The sequence below is a fragment of the Gymnoscopelus braueri genome (assembly GCF_963280865.1).
Source record: "Gymnoscopelus braueri genome assembly, chromosome: 5".
Lineage (NCBI taxonomy): Eukaryota > Metazoa > Chordata > Actinopteri > Myctophiformes > Myctophidae > Gymnoscopelus > Gymnoscopelus braueri.
This window is the reverse complement of record NC_137606.1, coordinates 8,815,428-8,841,804: the sequence shown is the minus strand read 5'-3', so window position 1 is coordinate 8,841,804 and position 26,377 is coordinate 8,815,428. Positions and strand designations below refer to the sequence as shown.

The following is a 26,377-nucleotide window of genomic DNA, read 5'->3' as shown; positions in this document are numbered from 1 at the left end:
TTTAGACTGATGCTAGGTTTTTGGTTTACTTATGATCCTGGTCCGTCCATCCGTCCGTCCGTCCGTCCGTCCGTCCGTCCGTCCGTCCATCTGCGTGTGCGTGCGTGTGTGTGTGTGTGTGTGTGTGTGTGTGTGTGTGTGTGTGTGTGTGTGTGTGTGTGTGTGTGTGTGTGTGTGTGTGTGTGTGTGTGTGTGTGTGTGTGTGTGTGTGTGTGTGTGTGTGTGTGTGTGTGTGTGTGTGTGTGTGTGTGTGTGTGTGTGTGTGTGTGTGTGTGTGTGTGTGTGTGTGTGTGTGTGTGTGTGTGTGTGTGTGTGTGTGTGTGTGTGTGTGTGTGTGCATCGCCCCTCCGTCTGTGAACAGCTAATGTCCGGCTCTGTTGGCTTTTTTTATCTCTATTTTGACTTCATGTTATATGTGACTTTGTTTCCCTTGTTTCTTTCTTTATTCTATACCATTATGATTCTTGTCTTGAAATGGCATAGAATTGGGAGCTTGTACAAAATAGAATTTCAACCACACTTTTGCATCTGTAAACTTGTGAAGTGACTTAAACTTAAAAGAGTTACCTTTAAGGCTTTTCTTTTTGGTCCATTTCACCTTTCACATACAGTATCTCTACATATTTGTATAATGGAATGCTTCATTGCTTTAATTGGTTAATTGCTTTAACAGATAGAAATGACACTGAGCTTAGAGTGTTTAAATATGCTGGAATATCATTTGTAAATACAAAGAACAATATAACAACGGTTAGCCAATCCTCCATTTTATTCAAATTATGTGTACAGATCGCTATAGGAAGTTAACACAGTATATGCGGTAATCAAACAACAGCTTATGTTCAACCAAGGACCAGATGTAAAGAATCTTTCTACACATCATTATTGTATATGAAACCAGGAGGTGCCATACTGCACTATTGCTGGAGACAATATACCAAAAAAGCCTGTTTTACGGTATCAAATAAAATGCAACATTCTTTTAAAATATATTTCAAGGCCTGTTCAAGTTAGATTACTCATCATAAAGATACATAAGAGGCTTTCATAACAATGGAAGACATTATCTGCAGATGCGGGTGAAATACCCTGCTATGCTGTCATATAGTGTGTGTGACATACGTTATGCTGTGGAAATGTGAAAAAGCAAATCTGGGAGAGTAGAATTAGTTTGCCTAGTAGTTGAGATACAGTAGTTATGGAAAAGATAAACTGGTGATGTCATAACTAGCGTTATGACGTGTTGTGTTAGGCTGTTAACATTGTAAAAAGGTGGTGGATGCTATGGACAAAGTCACCTCACATCCACTTCATTTGCATCATGACATGTCTTTGTGTATGATGTATATGTAATTGTGTTGGACTAACCTACTGTCTGTAAAGCAAATTGCCCCTGGAGAACATTAAAGTTTCACCCAACCCCACCCTACCCCTACTACCTGATGTTTGCTTAGCCCAATGTTCCCTAACCCCCTAACCCCAACTCTATGTCTTCCACACCAGTGGTTCTCAAAGGTTCAGGGACTCTCTGGGTTCCTTTAGGGGTTCTAAATTGAACCTTACAAGTCTGTAACTCTGACAGTATACAAAACCCTAACGGGTCCATTTGGTTCCATTTGTTTACTGTCAGAGTTAAGGGCGGTCCTTGAAATGTAAAGTTTGAGAACCACTGCACTAGACAATAGTGTGCCGTGCCACCCACGTGCCATGCCGTAAGCCAAGGGAGCAGAGGGTTGAGGGAACATAGAGCTGAGACAATAGGGCTGATGACCCCCCACCCTATATACTGTGTCTTGAAGCATAACAGTCTAAATGCAGGATCCCTCCAGAAGAGGGGAATTATTGTATTCAACGAGACAACGTTGTATTCCTGCTAGTATTTGTCTCTAAAAGCTGGAGGAGGAATAGTGCACACTGTCATTTAATGGTTTGCCTTTAAAGAGACATCAACTATAAATAACAACTAATACCTCTTTGATTTCACCTATAGCCTAGGCAACAGTGATGATTACCATCAAGACGACTTCAAGCATAACTTTATGCAAATACACTTGTTAAACGCAAAATATCCTCTATTCTTCAGCACTTCAAGCAATCCATTTGACAATTGATAAACATACTTATACTCGTAATGAGCTAAACAATCACAACAAGTTAAACAAGCATTAAGCATAATGTTGTGTAAAATTAATACCCCACAGCCTTGCCTGTTGTACCTGGTGGTGACTATTGACTTAATAGAGATGTGTAAATAAATATATTGATGTGAGATTATTTTGTAGAACTTAAGTTACACAGCTGAAAAATAATGATAGGCCTAAATACATAACTTTGAAACCAACCTATTACACTACAGTACATATGTAGCGTAAGGTACCATTCCCAGCACTTAATCACAGTTAAATCAGAACTAAAGAGAAGTTGGCTTATTTCAGTGTTACCAACTGTAATAATTGATGGTTACACTTAGTATATTTGGATATTTTGGCTCAATTGCAAACAGATTTTCCACACAATACTAAATGCATTCTCATAGCAATGCACTACACCTGCAAATATCAGGTCATACCCTGTGAGAGAAAACCAATATGCACATCTCAATCTTATAAAACTTGTTCTGAACTAAAAGGACACCTTTTATATAAATGCTATCATTCTTCACGTTGTCTGCTATAGGCTATTTCTCAGTGCAGGAACTTAAAGGTATAGGGAAAGAGATATCTTTTGGTTAAAACAAAACTTTTTTTGTTAAAAGATTAAAGCACTATATTCTGATAGTTCTCATTGCTATAGAGTGTTTTTTCAGTAATAGGGGTCTCCCTGTCTCTCCACCTCTTCAATAAAACAGAAAATATATTTTCAGGGGGGTTGCAATTTTTCAGCCAATCAGGAGAGAGTACCCATTTATCAGCTTCAATGTTATACTCAGGCATGCAAACAGCCCCGAGGTGAAGAAGGTGACAACATGTTGTTTTCTTTCGGGTCAGGTGTCACACAATTGCCCTATTTGGGTTCAAAAAGGTGACTGTAGCTGAAAAGTGACACTTTTGCATGTCTGTATACTGTTCCAGTTCCAATTTGATCTGCTCATTTCTTTGTGTCACCACTTGTCACACGACTTGGAAGGATCTGTATTCTTGTAGTTCTCTCTCCTGATTGAATACAATTGGTGTCCTGACCTGAAATTTGTCATTTATTTATTTATGTTTAATAAAGAGCTGGAGAGACATGGAGAGACTCCTGTTACTGAACGAACACTCTATATCAATACCTTTCATTTCTTTATATCTAGGTTTCCATTAAAGAATAAGTGATCGAAAGCTCTATATTCTAGCAATCATTGGTATAGAGTGTTTTTTCAGTAACAGTGTCTCCAGCTCTTTAGTAAACAGGTCAGGATAAACATTTCATCCAGAACTCATACAGGATCCACAAGTGAAATTGGAAGTAATGAAACAAAAACTAAAGAATAGCTAATAAAATATCTCTCTGGAGAGCTCTCTCCTGAAATTGGTATCCCAACCGGAAATGCATTTTCTGTTTAATACGGAGCTGTTACTGAACAGTCTATAGCAATGATTGCAATATAGAGCTTTAACAGAAATATTATATCTACTCTTTTATTTAGTTTCTCTGCGCGGTAAGGCTGTTCTTAAATTCATGGGACAGTGCAGGACAAACAGTGCATTCATATTCCACACACCATTGCATATATGAATATAAACTAGGGTATACTTGTCCCATGTAGCACACAGATGAAAAATAAAGTCAATGAAAGAAACAAATTGAGTTTAAAAGTTCAGAAAAAGGCTCAGCATAATGTTTCTCTTTTGCTGCCCTTTGCCAAGATGCTGTTTGCTCCTGAAACCACTAGGGGGCCACCATGTGCAAATCACATTTTGGCCCTACACGTTTACATTTGGGACCTCTGAAAACACACGCACGCACGTATGCGCGTGCAGGCATACTCACAGGCATGCATGCACGCACACGCACGCACGCACGCACGCACGCACGCACGCACGCACACACACACACACACACACACACACACACACACACACACACACGCACACGCACACGCACACACAGCTCTATAACCTTTCTTCTCAGAGAGGTGGTCATTTAAAATACAACTCTGCAAAGTAAACTTATCTCCATATTTGATGGCACAGAAGTTGCATTTAGCACACACACGTACGTACAATCCATGAAGGACCATATTAAATTCAGTGTGACTATTTAGAAAGAGAACGTGATGTCACACCATTGAAACTGAAGTAATAGCTGAAAACCTCACAAGATGGCGCCACTCGTCCATTGAACTCAATGGACGGGGGGCGGGGAGGTCACTCGTTCTAAATATGTCTAACAAGGCCTCTAAGGTTCTACAAAGAGCCTACAGTATACTAGCTGTATATTTGCCCTTCATGTACAGTATGACCCATGCAGACAGAAAGGATTTGAGTTGGACAGCGGCTCTCAACCTGCGGGCCGGGGGCCCAATGGTGGGCCGTGAGGATACTGCAAGTGGGCCCCCAAATAACTGGGAAAACACTAAGATTTGAATGACAATATAACGTTAATATAAAAAAAGAATGTAACAAAAATGCATTATGATACAGATTAAAATAAACATGCTCTGAAAAATGCACCCACCGGACCACTTCAGATGGGTGGGCCCTGATCCAGAAAAGGTTGAGGACCCCTGGTGTAGTAGAGGACACAAACCACACCTAAAATGAAACATCTGGACCAGCAAGTCACTTTATCGTATAGGAACCCGCATGTCCTTATCCTTATGTGGACAAAATCAAATATCACAATATTTCTGTCCAGATACCTCCATATCCATTATTGTGACGATAATATAGTATTGAGACGATATCTTTGTGTTTTTCCAAAATAGATCAGCTATTTTCACAATTTGTTGAACATTTTCCGAACATTTTTGAAAGAAGATAGAGCTTAAGCGATTTAAACCAGGAAAAGACAACACTTAATGCCATGATGTCACAATATTATGATATCCCAAAACCCAGATGATATCTAGTCTCATTATCACAATATCAACATAATATCCACCTTATTGCCCAGCCCTACATGATCACCTGCATGTATCAATGTACAACAATGGTTTTGTTACATGTAACACAACCATTACACTGCTTGTTCCTAAACAGATACACACATCACGTGATGTTACTTGAGGACATCTGTATCTGTATTTCAAAAGTAAATCATGTCCATGCTAATACAAAAGAAAAGTTCATACTCAATGCTACTGTAGCCCAATTAATTCACTGCCTCATCAGCCATTAACTCAGGTGAAACTCAGAGGTACATATTACTTTAAAAAGAATACTCTCGTCTTCATGAGGCCACTGTATTGTTGGGTAAAGCTTTAGATTAAAGCTTCCTTTTTACTGTTATTGCAACACAGAAAATAAAATCTTGAACAGTGCTAGTTCTTCTGTTGCTACCAAAAGGCTAACCATGCAACTCCCTCCGGCGGCCAGTGGAGGGAGTTGTAGTTTATTGTCATTTAACAGATTATGGTATTAGGATTATGACAGGGGGAGTAACCCAAAAACAGTGGTGAGGTACAGAAAATTCATGGCTTCTCATCTGTGGCCATTCAGAGTTTTCCACGTGAGGCCAATCTGACTAACCCACTGTTTCCCAAACAATGGCTCAGGACCCATTTTTCGGTCACAGACCCGTTTTTTATGGGTGGCAAGTAAATGTCCTGTTTCAAGAAAATAAATCCCAAAATAGTTTCAAATTGTTTTCAAAAGATTTCCAGAAATAAAAATAAAAAACTCCCAGAAATTGAAGAGAAAAAAAACTGAAATATTTTCTGAAGTTTCCCAAATAAATGAATGCAATCATTTACCAGAAATGTTCAAGAATTATCCGAAATAATGAAAACAGTCTAATCTGCACGCACTCAGCGCCACTCTCGCTCAAGCTTGTAGATCGGCTTTTCCCACCCCCACTATTTTTGAAAATAGGGCTTGATTCATAAGTAATTAGTTCACAAAGTATTTTGTAAATTTGGGTCCAAGTTTGGGAGACACCAACATTTTCATTTGGGCCTCGAGCAGAAAAAAGTCTGGGACCCCCTGGACCTAACCTACATGTTTCACATTGAGCAGAAAGAGCTTGGGACCCCCTGAACCTAACCTACATGTTTCACATTGAGCTGTGAGTCAGTGAGGGTTGATTTATTGTTGACCCTGAAAGACACAGTCGGTTGCTCTGCCTAAAATGGCCGCCTCAAATGTGAAAATAACCCACCTACTCCAGCCAAGGCCCCATAACCACCAGCGGAGTCCCTCAGGGCTCTATACTAGTAGATTTTGTGTTTTCACTCTACATTAAAAATCTTTGCCGAAATTAGCCGATCGACGCTCACAACGCGTCACAAATGTGAGGCATTGAGAGCTTGTCGATCGTCTATTTTCTAGCAACGTTTTTTTCCCAGAATACGGATGCTGGGGTTTAAGTAGATAATGTATAGAGCAAGTGGACACAGTGTAAACAAATAATTTGCTTAAATTTCACAATTTTACAAGATTTACGTAACATGACCCCATATTGAGTTTTGCTAAGCAGTATATTTATTTTTTGTTATTTTGTTATTTTTCCAAGTCCAAGAGTACTAGAAAAAATGTCCTTCTTGGCAATAACTGTGTAATATGATTCAAAAGCTAAAATCGGTCTTGGTATCAATGTAGTAAAGGTGCAGGACAATGGCTAACAGGTTAACAATGTGAGCAACTATAATCAGGACGGTGGTCTGATCCAGGTCAAGGAGCACTTCAACAGTTTCCAACATTATTGTTATATAATTGGTCCTCAATAAGGTTCATTATGAGATGGCACCATTTCTGTCTAGTCACTCTGTGTTGCAGAGGAGGAGCTGTGGACAGTTCAGAAACCTGCCTGAACAGTGACATCATCGGTAGACAGGTTTGGACATTTTAGACAAGATTTCAACCTTTTTTTGTTGTGTAAATGCAAGAACAATCTGGGAACCCATTCGGTAAGAAAAAAAGGGGGAAAAAAGATTCCCCCCCTTTGTTTTTTAAGATTTATTTTTGGGCTTTTTATGCCCTTATTGATAGCGAAGTGAAGTTAAGACAGGAAACGGGGAGAGAGAGATGGGGAGTGACACACAGCAAAGGCCTTGAACCCGCAGGGACTTGCAGGGACTTGAACCCGCAACGGGCTGCCAGGCTACACTGGAGCCTAGGTGCCTGGACCGCAAGGCCAGCGGTTCGGGTCCCCCCGATTTGTTTTTGCTTCTGTGGGCACCACCTCCTTTTTTGTGTAGAAACAGGAACTCGATTTGTTTCCTCCCCTTCCTTAGTCCACTTCCTCCCGGGTGCTTCTGTGTTTATTCCTACTAACAACAACACTATATTAGGGCAGTGGTGCTGTCTTGAGAGATTAATGCAAGAACACTGGCTTCTATTTCAGCATGCTAACTTTCCAGGACGAGAAAGGCTGCATTTTCTATTAGCTTGGACTTCCCATAGATCATTTGAAGGCAGGTTTCTGAAATGTCCACAGCCCCCAATGAGACGTAGAGTGACCAGACAGGAATGGTGCTATCTTACAACGAGCATTAGTAAAGGACAAATTAAATGAAGATAGGGTTTAACAAATGGGCGAAGTGCTCCTTTAAAAGCTGCTAATCTGCCTGGGCCTCAGCAGCAGGGGGCGCTGTGATGGCAGACACCAGTCTGCGTGCTCCGTCTTGGGGTGTCACCGGCCCTTCTCCGCCCCCCTCCTCTCCATCCACGCCCAGCAGGGGGCGTCTCTGGGCCGGAGAGTGCCTGGACCGGGCTCTGGGCCTCCTGCTCGGGTGCAGGAACAGAGCGGGGTCCGGCATGGCCGTGGGCTCCGCGGGGCCCGTCACCCTCTCCATGGGAACGCACTCCCTGGAGCGCTCCACCCTCATGTGCCCCGAGGCCGACCTCGCGCTCCTACGTTTGGGTTTGACCACCACCGGCGAGGAGGCCGGGGAGCCCGCCGGCGAGAGCCACTGCGGGGTTATGGAGCCCTGCTGCTCGGCCCTGTACTGGGGCCCTCCATGGTGGCTGTTGGATCTGTACTGGGGCCCCTGGTGGCTGCTGTTGGCCCTGGCTAAGAGTCCCTGTCTCTGCAGCATGCGCTGTTGGTGCAGCTTCTGCCGGGCGGCGTGCAGCTGGAAGGAGAGGTACGCGGCCGACTCCGTCTGCCTCTGTAGCTCGGAGTTGAGCGCCGTGGAGCGGTGGCTGCGGCGCTTGAGCTCCTCCAGGAAGCGGCGCTCCTTCTCCTTGAGGGTGGCCCTGAGGGCGCCCACCAGCGACCCCTTGTGGTTCAGCTCCTTGCGCATCTCTCCCAGGGTGCAGTGCTGCTCGGCCAGGCGGGTCTCCACCTCACGGCAGCGGACCTCCAGGAGCTCCTCCTCTTCCTGCAACTCTGGAGAAACACGACAGCAAAAAGGCACAATGATAAACATAATATTGTTATAGGAAACATATTAATTGAACCCTTGCATCTCTATTCTGGAGGGAACGTTAGCAGACAGAGACATGAGGAGAGTACACAGCCCTCGTTGTTTCCCTCGGGATCAATAAAGGTCTTTCTATCTATGTAATCCTGAAGCCAGTGTATGTATCATTCCGCTGTAAGCAATACTGTGGCCCTGTCAGCAGCACACAATGGCGCCAGGCAGCTCCAAGGCCATATGGGCACAGGGTCAAGGCCCACAGACCATTCAGATGGTATCTTGGCTGAGAGCCACTCTGCCTTGTGTGACTGCTCGGAAAATCATCAATTTCTCCCCTAATTCCCTTTTACTATCAAAGTTAACTGCTGAACCACTTAACCACAAAAATGTTCTGAAATATGAAAAAAGAAAATAGCCAGTCTACAAGCTCACAAAGCATCGAAATGTTTTGAGACACAGTGCCATGATTTTGGTACTTGTACTGTTTTTAATTCATTTACAGAACCATTTATATTCAATGTTAAATATGTGTGTGGATGCTTCTGTCCGTTCTCTGCATTCATCCGTCTGTTTTTGTGCACATTTTCTGAAAGCATTGCAGGTATGAAAATTACATGTCTGCAATAGTGCAAAGTATGCGAGCAATGCCTCTTGCGTTCTGAATGTATACGTTCTGAACAGGAGTATAAATGGACGTTTAGGAGCGGACTTTACTGTCCGCTCCTGTGGTTAAAATGTATAAGGATGTCTTCCCTGTGGATTTTCACTTTCTCATCGTAAGCAAGCGTCTCTGGTTGAGGTGTCACACCTCAACAACCAGGAAATGTATAGCGAAAGAATATTTAAGCAATGCATGTAAAACACTGTTTGTTGCGGCTAATGTTTTAGTACGCCAGCATTGTTGTTAAGAGGCAGGCTTTACTAATAGATGAAGTGTTTAACCACTTAACCACATAAACCCCAGCATCCTTATTGTGGGGAAGACTGTCACAGAAAATAGCAGGACGTCAACGCTGCGATGCGTTGTGAGCTTGTCGATCTGCTATTTTCAGCTAAAGCCTTCTCCACAATAACAGCAAACAGAAAAGACACTAGCATAGTAGCCTGGTTCCAGACAATTCTGCCATTGCAAAAAAAAAAAGCCCTTTGCAGATTAGGTCTGGCCCCTCTCAATAGAGATTGTATTTCTCTCCCTCCGAAGTTGTGAGGGACCAATCAGGGCCCAGTATGCAAATATGGGGCGGGTTTATCACCAGAGGCATTTTTTGAATTTGCCCCTCGGAAATGCAGGTTCCACACAGAGATTCTAGACTAATATCTACACAGTGATATTAGTCTGGCCATGTCAGGCTACTAGCATAGAGCCCTGAGGGACTCCGCTCAACCATATGGGGTTTAAGTGGTTAAACCCTCTATTCTCAGAGAACCGGACTTGAGTTACAACTGTACTCTGACCGCTTTTTCCTGTCCACACCCAAATCTCTTTGCAAAAAATAGCCGATCTACAAGCTCACAATGCGTTGCTCTAGTGACGCCTTGTGAGCTTTTAGATCTGCAATTTTTGGTGAATGTTCCCCCTAGAATATGGATGCTATGGGGTTCACGTAGTTAAACTACTTCTGTTTGACAACAGGAGACAGACGGGTAGAGAGAGAGAAAGTGCTTCGGCCAGTAAGTGGGCGGTCAAAAAAGTCAAATCCATTAGGGGTCATGTCCACAGAGAACGCCTTTTGAGCAACTACCATCAGGAGGATCAAATGACTGGCGCTCCTCTCCAAAAGTTGAACTGTTTCCAGCTTGAAGCGCCCAGGGCGTTGCACCAAAACACGCCGGTCATAGAGCACAATTGGCAACACCCGGAAGAGGAGCATCAGCATGTATTTACCATGGAAATACATGGAAGACTGTCTTACTCTTTACCATAGAAATACATGGAAGACTGTCTTACTCTTTACCATAGAAATACATGGAAGACTGTCTTACTCTTTACCATAGAAATACATGGAAGACTGTCTTACTCTTTACCATAGAAATACATGGAAGACTGGCGCTGCCAACTCAAAATGTGTTCTACAGTATGTGGACACGGCCCCTTACTTGTAATGTTCTCTTTAACGTGTCCACACAGTAATACAGCTTTTTAACTTAAATGTACAGTTTTTTGGAACGGGTGTAAGGGGGGCTATGTAGCTCGTTCAGACAGAGTCTCTCCGTTGGCTGAGTGAGTATGGGGGAGGGATTCGGATTAACCGTTCATAGCACAAATCCCCAACACATCCCTACCCCCCCAAGGCCAATCAATCAAATGCCAAGGCAGGCCATCTGCTGTGATCCACTGACTAAAAGAGTCACGCTTAGCAGGTTAGTAGAAATGCAGTGATCCACTGACTAGAAGAGTCACGGTTAGCAGGTTAGTAGAAATGTGAGAAATGAGAGGTGTGTGGGACAGGGGAGTTGGATGTTCCATTGGTTGGCGTGACATTGGACGGTTTGTCACTGTTAACCCATTAAGACCTGAGGCAGATTCTACAAATGCCTTCAAAATCAGTAGTTCTCACACTTTGAAAGATTTTTTAGAAAATAGCAGATGTACAAGCTCGCAGCGCGGCACCAAGTGACGCGCTGTGAGCTTGTATGCTATTTTTTAATAGCCAGCGCAAAAATCTGAAATGACACAGGTGCTTTCCCAGTTTTTCCTTTTCTTGCCTTTTCTACCTTTATTGATAGTATATCGTAGATAGACAGGAAATGGGGAGAGAGAGACGGGTAGTGACACGCAGCAAAGGTCATAGTGACACGCAGCAAAATTCGGGACTCGAACCTGTAACACACTGCCCGGACCGCAAGGCCAGCGGTCCGGGCCAATGCTTTCCCAGTTGTAACGGGTTAAAGCCATCAATATTGTCCTTGCATGAGAGGGGATGGATGTTGTAACATCATGATATGACATAAGTGTTTTAAAAATCCTCAACGATTGTTGATGATTGTTCTAAGCTTGTAGATCGGCTATTTATGAACTTTTTATTTTATTTTTAAGAAAATGTATGTTGTTGTCCCAATACGATATTATCATCACAATATCGATATCGAGGTATTTGGTAAAAAAAGTATTGTGATACTTGATTTGGTCCAGGACTAGTTCAGGCCCAGATGCAAGAGGCATTGCTAGATGCAATGCGGTGGTGACCGCTAGACGCAGCAATACTGCACCAGTGCACTTTTCAAATGGGATCATTAACTCATACTGTAAAATTGCTCATTATGTCTATAGTACCATGGCAGAGTAGTCTCTCTCTCTAATATTCTATTTCAGTACAGTCCCCCAGAGAGGAAGGGAAAAGCCCTGAGTCAGTGCATGGGTCCTGGGCTGACACAGCTTGCTTCTGGTGTCTTGACCCTGCACCAACAAATGGGTCATTCTGGCCGCATGGAGCTCAAGGTGAGCGGAGGTCGGTACTGGTACGGGCTAGCCAGAGTCACAGCCACACTGAAAGTAGAATGCTAAAGACTCAGGCCACGTTTAGAGGACAACGGTCTCTAGAGAAAACGGCAAAGTCCCATTGCGTTCTCACTTTTTATTCTGCGTTTAGACGGAGGCGCAACAGTGATTGAAAACTCTGTAGTGTGCATGCCAAGTGGCTAGGTGGCGGTGACGCACTGCCAGATAGTACAATAATAACTAATAATTTATTAGGCTACTTATATACTCAATGACTGAAACTAGAGATATTGGTACCATTTGAGTGGGCAAAACCTTACCTATACTAAATTGTTTATTCTATAAACAACATAAACTTTATAGGGTAATTATAAGTAAATTAATGTATATAGCCTTTCCATAGGAGTAGCTTTTTATATTCTTGGGACATTTTGTTATTTTCCTATATAAGCAGATTTTCCTTATTTCCAAAAAGAACACAAACAGCCGACTTTGGGCTTGTTTTTCCTGTAAAGTTGCTTGTAAATATTGGTAGTTGCGTTTTTTTGGGCTTGTTTTTAAAGTGTAGATTTCACATTATTGTTTAAACAGTCCTCAAACATGTGCATGTCAAATTATTGTATTTCTTCGCAGACCCCATCTGAATTTTTTTAAATATATATTTTCCAAATATATTTTCTTTACAAGTGCTTTTTGAAAATAGCAGATCTACAAGCTTCTAGATCAACTATTTGAAATAGCCAATGTACTGTACAGGTTTATAGTGCTCATGCAGCCTAGTCGCTTCTTTTGGGCTTGTTTTCATAGAACTGGCTGCTTATTTCTCTCACAAAATCTGGCAACAGTGGCTCTACGGCTCTGCACCATCTGTTTTGCGGATGTCCCCGTATTGCATGTTTTCATGGAGACGTGAGGCGGAGCGTTTTCAAAGATTTACACTCTGGAAGGGGGTTTCAGTTTGTTCCGGTTTCAACCCCCGATAGCGCTGTTGCCGTCTAAACGGACGGCTGATATTTTATTTTGCCGTTTTCGTCTAAACGGGGCCTTAGTTATACTTAGTGGCGTTGCTGGTGTCATGCTCAATAAATATCTACAAGCTCACAAGTGTGAGCTTGTATATCTGCTATTTATGGCTTGCAACACCAGCACGCCACTAAGTATAACTAAGGCTTTAAAAAATCCTCCCTCATTTATTCTCTTACTTCCCGTTCTCTCTTTGTATAATCCCCAGTTTCTTCTCTCTCAATCTCATTCTCATATCATTTCATCACACCATACAGTACAGCATGATGACGTTGCTTTACATCTTCCAGACAGCCCTTTAATTTCTCCTCACCACCTATCCTTCTCTTCCTCTCTCCATCCCTTTGCCCTTCCTTCCGTTCATCCATCCCCCTCTCACAGGATAGCCCTGCTCACTGTGTGCTTTTTATTTCTTTTACAAATAGTTTATCTTTTACTCAAGGGGACAACGCCCGTCGCAAGTTGATGATGTCATTTGTCCATGTGTGGTCCAGCCCTATGGAATGTATGGAATGCATGTGCTAAAAAAATGTATTAAAAAAATGTTTTGATGCTCATATTAACCGTAGGAAGTATTAAGTTGTTTTATTAAGACATGCTAATAACATGTATAATAACCACACATGGACAAATGACATCATCAACTTGTGATGGGTGTTCCCCCTTGAGTAAAATATGAACTATTTATAAAATAAATAAAATATTTAAGGTGTTTTTCATTTAAGGCATATTTGGCTTATTACCCAGGGATCCTTTTAAGACCCTTTTAATACCTCATTAAAAAAGAAAGAAAAAGAAAAAGACTATACTGCATCAAAAGTAATCAACAAACTATGCTATAAAAACCGGTCAAACATTGGCCAAATTGTCAAATAAATAAAATAGACAATATTGATCTGTGGAACAGAGTCAAACTAAAGTAAATGCCTCAACTCCTATGATTCCAAGTGTTTGTTATCAGGGTGGGGGGTACCACCTGCCTCTTACGTTCATATGTCTCTCTCTCTGTGAGTGTTTTCTCTCCAGTACTCTTACGTCTCTTTAAGTCTGATGATCACCCCATTCTGTCGCCTTGTCTCCTGTTACGCTGCTGTACCGTCCTCCTCTCTCTACCACTCCCCCCTTACACACACAAGCTCTCTCTCTCTCTCTCTCTCTCTCTCTCTGACAGACTGTAACTGGATTCCCCCGCTGGGTCCACGAGCCAAACGAGAGCAGGAAAAGAAAAATTGCATGGATCAATGTGGCCAGGGTGGATGGGAAACAGGGGGGGGGGGGTTGTTCTGTGGTGGGACTGGTAGAAGAAGGGGATGATGGTGTGAGCTTTGTTTGGAGGTATAAAAAGGGGGTCCTAATGGCACTCCATCTGCACCCCCAAACCCCCATCCCCCCCAACGGACATACAACACAGCGGCTGCAGCCAGCGTCCCAAATCACTCAGTCATTCACTACTCCCTGCTGAGGGAGTTCTATGTGGGGTAGGGCTGGGCAATTGACCGGAAAATGTATTGATATAGGTAAATAAATCTTCTAGGTTATTTGAGAACAGGTTTTTTTTCCATATACAGTATACTGTATATTCTTACATATGATATGATAGGATATTTACAATTTAGACATTTAGCAGACGCTCTTAATCCAGAGCGATTTACAGAAGCAAGGGAAACGCGAGGTAATACATCAAATGCATAGAGATAGTAATCTAGGATCATAGGTAAACCAAGAACCTATCATCAGTCTAAACAGTATAATATAAAAGAAAGCATTATCTGTACATTGAAACTATACACACTTTAGGATGCCAGGTCTACAAATGAACCTGGCATCTGTCTATGACATGCTATCTAAATGACATGTTAACCTTTGCATAAGCCTGCAAGGTTGTCAAGGGTCTGAGAAAAGGTCTGAAGAGGTGAGTCTTCAGATTACGGCGGAAGATTGGGAGTGAGTCTGCAGTTCTGCAGTTATATGAACAAATCGACTCAAAACATTCTAATTGCAAAAAAAAACTATTTGTCTGATTGTACAAAAATAGCGCCACCATGTTTGCCCACCACCACGGAGTCTAAGGGTTCAAATCCACCGTGATGCATGAAGAGTGTCTATACGAATTGATTGACTGAATATTTTACCCTGTTAAATAGAGGCCATTGTGGCCCATTAAACATTCAACACTAAAAACAGCTGGACAAAACAATACTGCAGCAGGCAACGATACAAAATACAAATGTCAAAAACGCAAATGTTTGGAGGAGGAAAGCCGGGTGATATTTGTCACTGCATGTACTCCTACAGGCTGGGGGCGGAGCCTGACATCAGGGAATGTCGAATGGGAGGAGTAGGATGGAGGCACTAACGTCCTCTCAGTGGGGGCTCCTCACTTGCAGGTGAGCCAGTAGGATACAACAGCAGTGGGATGAGTTAATTGGCTTAATGACTGAATAGGGAGAGAAAAGGGGTAAACAACGAAAAAGGCTACTGTCTAATAAACCACAAATACCACATCATGGTTTTATGCTGTTCATATCCATGTCTGTCCAGCCTTAAATACTAAGTAGTGAATGAAGACTGTAATAGAACATTAATGCATGTGTTTGTGAGGTCACAGTGACCTTGACCTTTGACCAATACCTGTCTAACTACTTCTCCAAAGTGAGTGACACCCACAACACTTCTATCAGGAGACCACAAGGGGAGGTAAATGTAAATTCCCATCGAAAGGAGGTGTTATTCACTGCCGCCATCTTTCCGATATCTCAGGGACAGGAAATTCCCTGAGATATCACGTTCAAATTAAATAATGGGAACAGACGGACAGACGGACAGACAGACAACCAGGAAACATAGTTCCTCGGGCCACGGCTGGCTGTCGCCGGGCAGAGGCATAAGAAGCAGGTGCATGCACTCATAGACATCAAAGGGGGCTCGAGCCCCTGCCCTTTTACCCGTCTGTAAAAAGTGCCCTCTCTCCAGACCGGGAATACAGCATTTACTATGGTAAATTTGCCGTCCGGGTAGCTCAGAGTACTCGCCTTTTCGACCACAAGGTCACGGGTTCGATGCCGGGCACCGCCCAACTCAGCGTATGAGTAGCACAGCTTGGCTGCGTCAAGTCGTGCGATAAGTACTGGGGACCTGATGGTATGTGTTGCGCTCCACCTCAGCAAAACATCTCCCAGGGGTATAGCGCCCTGCGAAACGGGTACAGACTCCCACGCTCTGGCTGATACCCACAATACGCCTCTCCGACCTACTACTATGGTAAAAGAAACGTAAATGCCCCCTTTCCATGTCTTACCCAAAGGCAGAATTCGGGAGAATTGCCTTCTCCAAACTCTCCTGAACGTCACTGCTGCATTTTATGTAAGAATTGCCCTGTGTGTAGAAATCCATGGCATACGCCGCATCTCCAGTAAAAGCTTGATTATACATAGTTGAGCATGGCGTTGCACACCGGAAATAGACGATCTACAAGCTCACAACGCGTCGCACTGCAACGCGTTGTGAGCTTGTAGATCGTCTATTTTAGCTATTTTTGCCAAAAGGGCTCTTTAAAAAAAGAAATCCAGCCCATGCCCCCCTCTCTCTAATGTTCTCTGTAGGTCCCTGATAAGAAGTGAGAGGTAACAGTATGAATGCAGTCAGCAGCAGCAGCACAATGTACAGCAGCACAGTAAATAGAGAGAGAGACATTTTGTGACGTACCGATTTGGCTCCTTCCTGGAGGCTTCACCTCGTACTCTGTAGTCAGCTCTGAGGAAACACAGAAGAAAGAGACACTTTATGTGTATCTAAGTGACAGTACTGTGACAGTGAGAGCGAGAGTGAGAGAGAGACCTGCATGGGGAACAATGATAAGGCAAAAGGTACAAGGGAGATTTAGTGAATATCGTCACTGTCGGGCAGAAATATATTCTAACTTTTTGAGTTTTTCGTAAATTAACGCTTTGTATTTGTTCATACTACAGTGTCACAAAAAAGTATCAAAAGTATCAGATCCGCAAGCTCGAAACGCGGCGCGAAGCAATGCATTTCGAGCTTGTAGATCTGCTACTTTTGTTATTCTTTTATTTTAATCTTCAAAAGTAACTGTTTTGGAGGTTTTAAGGTTTCCACCCGACAGAGACGATATGCAAAATATTCCATGGAATTACAGCTGTGATTTAATGCATAATGAATCCTCAAGAGCATTAAATGTATTATTGAATGGACTAAATAGTCCATATTTTACAATCTTATATTAGTTAGTTATGTTCACTCAACCTAGGGCTGGGCTGGACAATAAACCGAAAATATATTGAAACCAATAACCGACTTAATCTTGCTCATGCAGGTTAATTCGAGAAGCTAATTGGAGTTGGAGTAGCATATTGATAGACACAGAATAGCAAATAATACATTCACAGTCGAATGTAGAAATCCAGGACTGAGTCGACATGGTCCGCATCGACAAACATGGAAACGTCCAGTTTCAATCATTTTCACGATTTACAGAAACGTCGTCATAGATGACTGATGTCATGAGAGAGAATATAAATGAAAATAACTTAAGAAAGCAGTTAAATTAGAAATAAGCACAGGCAGAAAGGGGAAGCAAACAAATAACAAATGTCAAAGAAACAGACAGACAGACAGACAGACAGACAGACAGACAGACAGACAGACAGACAGACAGACAGACAGACAGACAGACAGACAGACAGACAGACAGACAGACAGACAGACAGACAGACAGACAGACAGACAGACAGACAGACTAGCTGACTGCCAGTAAAGTATTGATTGACGTGTGCTTCAACAGCTGCAGAGATAGATACAGTACGAACTCAAACCCTGAAGCAGCTTTTTTTTTTACACAGAAAGAAGACCAAGCTTGTTCTTTCCATGCTGTCTTGTGCCATGTTCACTCCCTATGTAGCAGAATTTACACTGTTCCTATAGGTGCCCAGAGAATTATATACCAATTTGGAAAGTTCTCATTCTACTGCTCTGCCACCAAAATGTGGCATGCCCTGACACCATCCATTAAAGGATGTGAAACACTGGTTTCTTTCAGAATTGGCCTGAAAAAACATCTATCAGGAGACCACAAGGGGAGGTAAATATAATTTCCCCATCTCTTTTGTACGTATAGTGATTGTATTTGTTGATGACATGTATTATTGGGTTAATTGTGTATGCTATGTTGATGAATTGAATACATAGGACCACAATGGAAACAAGTCCCCAGGACCTTTCTGTATTATCCTTTTAGCTTTAATGTCTGACTGTACGTGCTGTTTACATGTCTGACTAATAAAGTATTCAATCAATCAATCAATCAATCAATCTGTATTTCGAGCTTGCGGATCTTCTACTTTTGAAGCTTTTGTGTGACACTGATGCTTTTGTGTGACACTGACGCTTTTGTGTGACACTGTAGTTTGTAGCATGATCAAGTAGGGCATTAATTTACCAAAAAACACAAAATGTTAGAATATGGAGATATGAGGTTTCTGCCCGACTGCAATCTTGGAACCCATCGTCAAATAAAAAGGAAAAACAGTGCCCCCAGCATTTTTCACTTTCACATTTGACTCTGGGGGGACCTATGCTGACTGGAAACCGGGGTTTGGACATGCCCTCAGCCCTCCACTTCCGGTGGTGCGCCTATGTTTTCATTCCCACTAACAATATTTCTCCACGGAACACTAACACCATTTCTCCCAGAGAACATGGATCGTTTTGGTTATAAGCCCACTTGTTTCTATGATGAAAGAGCAAGTTAAAATGTTACTATCTTTCCGTGGTTTCCGTCGGCTTCGAGGACGCTATTGTTAAATGAGTTTCGGTTTGTTTCAAGTGGGAAGCGAGCGCACAGATGTAAATCCCGCCCACTACATTTGATTGGGTAAAGCGCTGCCTGCTTCCTGATCTGAAGGCACGCCCACTTGTAAGCCCACACGTTCTGAACGGGACTCCCGACAGATTCAGTAGCGCAGCTCTGAATCTGTTCTTGAGAGATTAGCCCGACAGTAACGATATATCCCCGAGGGTTCACAACTCGGTGGGTTCAGTATGGTCTACAGAAGTCCACTCAGATCTGCAGCAGAGTTCACCTGTTCAGGACCCTGGACAGCTCCATTAGGGACCATTTCCAAGTAGTACTTTGCAGAAAGTGAAAGGGAGTCTTTTCCAGTCCCCAGGGATGTGGGAATTGCTTTTTCAGCTTCACCCTGCAGCAGATGGCTGCTCAGATGACTCAGATGAGCACACTGTTAGGGCTTAAGTGTCTTGCTCAGGGATACTTCAACGCATACACTGGACGAGCCGAGGGTCAAACTGGCGACATTCCCAGAGTACACTACCCCCTCAGCTATGGCTGGGTTGGTTTACAATGGAATGTTTCCTTCGGCCTTTGGATAAATTAAGAAAGTAACCTCTGAAAGGCTTATGATGTTAACACGTTTTGTTCAACGAAATCATCTCCACAAATCAACAACACTATAATTTTTAACCCACACAGGAAATAAATATAAGTTTAGAGAAGCCACAGCTTCCAAATTCACACTTGAGATATTCACAATGCATGTGACACATTGTGAGCTTGTAGATTGTCTATTTTTAGCAAAGACATTTTGGTGTAGTGGGGTAACAAAGGAGGGGGCCTAGTATAGATCCTGGGGGACTCCGGTCTATGAAGTGTATAGGGTTTAATTTTTTAAGTGATTAATTGATACATTTATAAACAAAAACATGTTATAAACATTTAAGCTTTGCACATCTGGTCTTTTTGACCAGATGTAATTGTGGAGGACAGTGTCAACTGACACCAGATCTGAGTCGTCTGTCTGTCTGTCTGTGTGACATCATTCAATCACAGACGATAAAGGGAATTAAACAGTTGTTGCGATATCCATCCATTTGACAGTGTAGTATATAATAACTACATTTGGATCAATTGGAAACACAGTTCCTTTTTTCCCATTTCCTGAAAAGTAATAACTGTTTAATTTGGACATAAAAGGTTTCCACCCGACAGTGACGATATGCATGAACGCGCGTGCACACACACACACACACACACACACACACACACACACACACACACACACACACACACACACACACACACACACACACACACACACACACACACATACACACACACACACACACACACACACACACACACACACACACCAGCAGCCGGGCCCATAATAAAGCAGAAAGCCAGGATGTCCATTATGAACCATAAGCAGGAAATGATGTAATCTACAGGAACTATAGGATGACATCAGCGCATGTAGTCATTCATTGGGTGTGATGGATGGTTCTACTACAGACATGCAGCAGAGTAGCAGACAGTGACAGCTTTCTAATGGCCCAGCAGTCTCATCTATTAAAGCACCTAACTCAATAGTATAGCCTACGTCAGGGGTTCTCAATGTGGGATCCTGGGAGGGGGGATCCAGGGGGTCCCCAGCTAAATGACTGATAAATAGGAGGAACCAAATGGACCCTTGCAAGCACTGTAACTCAGAATGTATCAATCAAAATAAATGGACCCCGGCCCTTACGGGTCTGTGTAGTTCTGAGATCGTACAAATGGAACCAAATGGACCCGTAAGGGCCCCCCCGTTACATTAAACACTGAGGATTTTACTATGTAGATTGGGGCTCGATGAGATCAAAATCTTGTCACATGGGGCGGTCCGTGGATGAACGCATAGCGTCTCTGTCGGGTGGAAACCTCATATGTCCCCAAAAAACACGTCGCTTCGCTGAGCGTTTCGAGCAGCGTTTCAAAGCTTGCGGATCTGCTACTTTTGATGCTGAAATGATCAAGTAGGGCGTTCATTTACTAAAAAAACACAAAAACTTCAAATGAGATAAGAGGTCTGTACCCGATAACGACAATATGAAAATGGGGGTGTCCTTGAAATAAAAACACACACACACACACACACACACACACACACACACACACACACACACACACACACACACACACACACACACACACACACACACACACACACACACACACACACACACACACACACACACACACACACACACACACACTATAAGTAAGTACTGTCGTAGTAGAAGTGTCTTACCGGAGCATCGTTTCTGCAGGGAGAGGATCTCCAGGTGCAGGCCGTGCAGTAAGGTGAGGTGCTCCTGCCTGAGGAAGATCATGCTCCTGTCCACCGCCTGTATCTGCCGGGTCAGGGTGCTGTCTGCTGTCTCCATGGCTCCTACCTCCCCACTCCTAATGTACACCGGAGGCAACACACAGCCATGAAGAGGAGAGACGTCTGTGTCCATGATGGCTGCTCCTTCCTCACCCCTGTACCCAAGACACAAAACAAAAGAAAGACATGCCATCTCCGGTTTACTTCCCGTATCAGCGTAGGTGCAGTAGGGTTGCATCTCAGGTCCTTATTCTGATCTGTCCTATCTCCTACATCCTAGCTCCTACAGGAAGTTGAAATCGGTTGGTTATTTTGCTACTCGTGTCTCATGTCAAGTCTCTTATGCCTGCTCGAAGGACATAGGAAATTGGATTAGGAAGCATCACTGAGGAGGTAGGATGAAGGAACCAGGAAGACTTTCCAAGCTGAACAGCATGAAGTGTGACGATCCCGCCCCTCTAGCTGACAATGTAGCACCCATACAAGGAAGGGGGCCTATCACCTGTGTTGTACGACATGACACTTCAGAGGAATTTACGTCCCACTTCTCTAAACAAAATGTCCTCCTTTCCTACATGCTTCCTCAGTGGGAAGGACTAACATGCAAGGAAAGGAAATGAGGAAATGAGGATTTCATTTAAGGACCTGAGATGCACCCTATAGGTGGCCAGCTTTTTAGGAGACCGGAAGCAGGTTGGAATCTTGTTATTTCCAATGGAAGAGTGAACGTGAACATCACTTCTGAACCATTCTTTGGCCCCATGGTCACTGAACTAAATATTGGACCCGATCGTCACAAGCCACACAATCTTCCCAAGATTTTCATACAATTTTTTTTTCAGATAGATGCATCGGAAGAAAATCTACTTTATTATCGACCTTTCTCTGCCCCAGCAACACACTCTCGTGGGATCTATAGCACCAGTAAACATAGGACGTTCGCGAGATTCAAATTACTGAATCATAATCAGTTTTATTGTCACATGACTCACATCACATGCAGGTTTGCACAGGTGTAAATCAGTGTGGTGAAATTAGCTGATACCTTTTAGAGTGACATCACCCATAGTTGCTGTACATGCTTTTGTGTACAGTGGTGGGAAGTAATTTAACCACTTAAACCCCATATGGTTGAGTGGAGTCCCTCTAGAGCTCTAGTGTTTTCTGTTTTCTGTTATTGTGGGGAAAGCTTTTGCTAAAAATAGCAGATCGTAGATCTGTTATTTTCTGCAAAAGCTTTCCCCACAATAGGGATGCTGGGGTTTAGGTGGTTACATTTACTAAAGTACTGTATTTAAGTACAATTTTGATAGTTTATACTTTTTAATTCTCAGAGGTAAATGGCGTACGTTTTAGCTACTCCACTAAAATATATATATCTATTTTATTATTATTATTGTTACTTTGCAGATTTTTATTATTATTACAAAACTCCCTACATTAACCAAACTATATTTTATATAGTAAATGTTATGTCTATTCGCATATAGCTTGCCGATCTACAAGTTTGCATGGCATCTTATATCCTTTATGCCCTTGTAGATCGGCTATTTAGAAAATGTTTAAAGATTTTGAACAGAATTGTGAAATGGGACATTGGTAAGTAAGTTTGCTACATTTTGATGCCAATATTGTAGGCTATTAGTGCTCACTTAAAAATCTTTTTTTTGGACAGAAAAGAAAATATTCCACCGGATGGAAAAATAATTGAGTTACTCCACTGCGCTCCCTACAGATCTTGTCAATAGAAAAATATAATTAACCAAATCTGTAGGGGGCGCAGTGGAATAACAAACAAAAAATCCATACAGTGGAATATTTTCTTTTCTGGACTAAACGTGTATTTTAGACGTGAGATGGGGGGCTGCAAGTGTTTCCAGTAAGAAAAGTAGGCTTTCAACATCTTAAACCCGTCTTTGTTTTGGTGAGTAGCGAAATTGATTTATTTATTTTTTACTACAGACGAGAGACTGCGCTACCGGGGGTTTTCAGGCAACGGCTCGAAAGTAACATAGCGTTAAGGAGAAGTCCTTCTAACGCTATAATGGACCAGAGAGCTAGCTTTCGTATAGCCTATAGAAAGCAAAACTCAGACTCGATCAATCAAATACATCTATGATAGTCTTTCTTGATCCAAAGCTACTTTTGTGCATTTGCGTGGAATTTATGACAACCCTTTCTCTCTCTTAACATTAGATGAAGAGAACGGATCAACTGTGCAAAAGCTACAGCTTTCTATTGAGGTCATGAAGTGGCAACGAGATTAAACTGAAAGAGGAGACATTAGAACGAGGCTCCATCACTATAGCCTATGAGATGCTGCAATACTGACGATCACATGAGGACCTCGAATAATAACCGTTATAATATCCGACCTCATGAGGTCGGATATAACGGTTATTATTCGACGTGCAACGACGTGGTGCCACTTACCTTTTTCCCGTAAATGATGTTTATATGAACCAAATCTCATGAAATATGATCCGATGAAGCTCTATAAATAAATAAGTCTCTCGACCACCGGAGCATGTTGGTTGGTACCATCAATCATGAAGGCTGCGGGACGATCAGCATCAGAGACATTTCAATGGAGCGTCAAATTGCTGCTGCATGTGACGACGGTTTGGGTGATGATCAAAAAAAAGAAAGAAACCTGAAAAATAATCAATGCTGGCCTATATTATTATTATGTAGGCCTGCAACAAGCAAAAAGACGGTAAAAAAAACTGCCTCCTCGGCGCTGATGCACCAACAGTCCTGTGTAAAAATGGTCCTATTGCTGCAACATCTGCGTCAGATCATCAGATCAGACTGGATTTATGTTTAGATGTTTAGAGAGGAGGAGAGGAGGTCAGTGGAGGAGAGGAGGAGAGGAGAGGAGAGGAGATGATGAGGAGGATGATGATGATGATGATGCTGCATCTCTGGACCTGCGCCCATATGGAGCACACTACGACAGACAGACAGTCAGACAGTCAGACAGACAGACAGACAGACAGACAGACAGACAGACAGACAGACAGACAGACAGACAGACAGACAGACAGACAGACAGACAGACAGACAGACAGACAGACAGACAGACAGACAGACAGACAGACAGGCAGGCTACTGTAGAATGATGATGAAAACAAGCCATCGTGACCGGAACAAGAGCATCGTACGACAGACAGACCCCACAGCTGATTGGAAGACACCCCCCACCACCCTCTGGAGACTGGAGAGGATGGGTGTCAGAGCCCATGCAGAGTGAAAGTATTACATTTCGTATCAATAAATATTCTTAATGTCAGTTATATCATTTATAACTAACATTCTACATGAAACACAAAATATTTTTATTTCCCCCCAAAAAAGGTCATGTAGCTTACTTTTATTTTTTTCTTTGCCACTGTATTTGCTCTTTTTTCTTATTTTCTTTGCTATAGAGTATAGGGACCCCCTGTAACCCTCCACAGGGTCATGTCTGTGGATACCACTTTGAGAACCACTGCCAGTGGTTCTCAAAGTGGGGGTCGGGATCCCCAGGGGGACCCCCAAGGTGATTCAAGTTACCTTGAATATAGCCTCAGGAACCCATGCCTTTTTATTTGTTTCAAAAGAAAAATTACCTTGAATATAATATTCATCATACAAGTGTCACAGTTTATTCAATCACTTGAACCCCAGCATTCCATATTCTGGGGGGAATAGCTGATCTACAAACTCACAACGCGTTGCAACACGTTCTGAGCTTGTAGATCTGCTATTTCCGCCAAATGTTCTCCCCGAAACTAATGCTGGTTAATGCTCTGTGTTGAGGTATGTGTATGTGAAACACTTTGAAATGCCTTGTTGTTGTTAAAATGTGCAGTATATATAAACTTGCTTTACCTTGCCTTGCCTAGCCTAGTGGCTCTGAAACATTTTCATGTCAAGGACTCCAAATTAATACTGTATGTAGGCTACAGTATTTGGCCAGGGACCCTCATCTGAAAAAGATTTTGTGCCAGCCTGCCAGGGACCCCCATAAGACAAGATTTGTGTTAAATGTTTTCAAAATGACTTCAAATGTTTCGCAATTCTTCAGACGTTTTCGAAATGTTTTGCTGTGAGCTTGTAGATAAGCTATTTTCGAATAGCTATGTGGTTAAAGCTGTAACTTTCCTATATTCCTACCCTGGATTTGAACCCGGTTTCCTGCGCAAGGGCTGCATTTTTTACCATTGAGCTAATAGAGCCTGCCTGCTTGCTCAGGGGATAAATTGAAACTTGACCATCAGGTCAAAATTCGTGTCAGATGCTGTGTCTAGGTGAGACATGACCTTTGACACGATATATGAATGTCTCAATAGAAGAGCAGGCAGACAAAATACAACCACCCCAATTGTAAGAGTTATATTGTATTAACATACTCTACCATACAGATTGGACACATTTTAAATGTATTCATTAAAAAAAAGTGATACAGTGCCACTTTAAAGTGATGAAACAGATTTTGCTATAGGGACCCCCTGTAACCCTCTACAAGGACCCCTGGAGGTCTCCGGATGCCACTTTGAGAACCACTGGCCTAGCCTAATACTCCTAAAGAAAATAAATAGATGGTGCATATGATCTGTCAATCATCCAGGATATATTCGGTACATTTACAGTATGTGCATGTGTGGTGCTGGGGACTTCTCCTCCATCAAGTCTTAAATGAAGGAGAGAGGGAGACAAGACTTTTGTTCTTTAGTTTTTATTTTCACATTAAACAATATCTGTTATTGTAAAACAAAACTTACAAATTGGAACTCTTAGTGATTACAAAAAACGCAATTACAAAAACTTACATGAAGGAAAAATACAATTATTGTCATATTATATACACTTTAGACACATTTTGGTGAATAATCATGTTCAAGGAAGGTAGATGATTTATCCTTCAAAATCTCTTAAAAAAGAAAAGAAAAAGAAAAAGAAAACCTGACTGTTCCCTTCACAAGGACAAGCTGCACAATGTCTACATATGTTCTTTACCGTTGTTGTTCATTTTGTTTTTAAATATCACACAAGAATTCACTGAACAATATCATGAAAACAGAAGCTTACAAAGGAGTTAGAGAGCAAGAGAAAATTGACCACTTTTCATGACAAAGTCATATCAAATTACATCATATAGTTCACCTCATAATGTAAGTTTGAAAAAGTTCCATTTGCAGAAGTAATTTGCTAATGAGGGATATTATCGCTGTCCTGCAGAAAAACCTT

General features: G+C 42.3%; 1 protein-coding gene across 1 annotated transcript; it reads right to left on the bottom strand.

Moving 5' to 3' along the window:
• Nucleotides 1–7,639: 7,639 nt before the first annotated feature.
• ccdc92ba (coiled-coil domain containing 92Ba) lies at nucleotides 7,640–21,203 on the bottom strand (the record flags this gene model as incomplete). Its single annotated transcript, XM_080428548.1, has 3 exons — nucleotides 7,640–8,472; nucleotides 16,671–16,718; nucleotides 21,068–21,203. The coding sequence occupies 3 exons, from the start codon at nucleotides 21,201–21,203 to the stop codon at nucleotides 7,700–7,702; spliced, it is 957 nt and encodes a 318-aa protein (XP_080284674.1). The 3' UTR covers nucleotides 7,640–7,699.
• Between the last annotated feature and the right edge of the window lie 5,174 nt (nucleotides 21,204–26,377).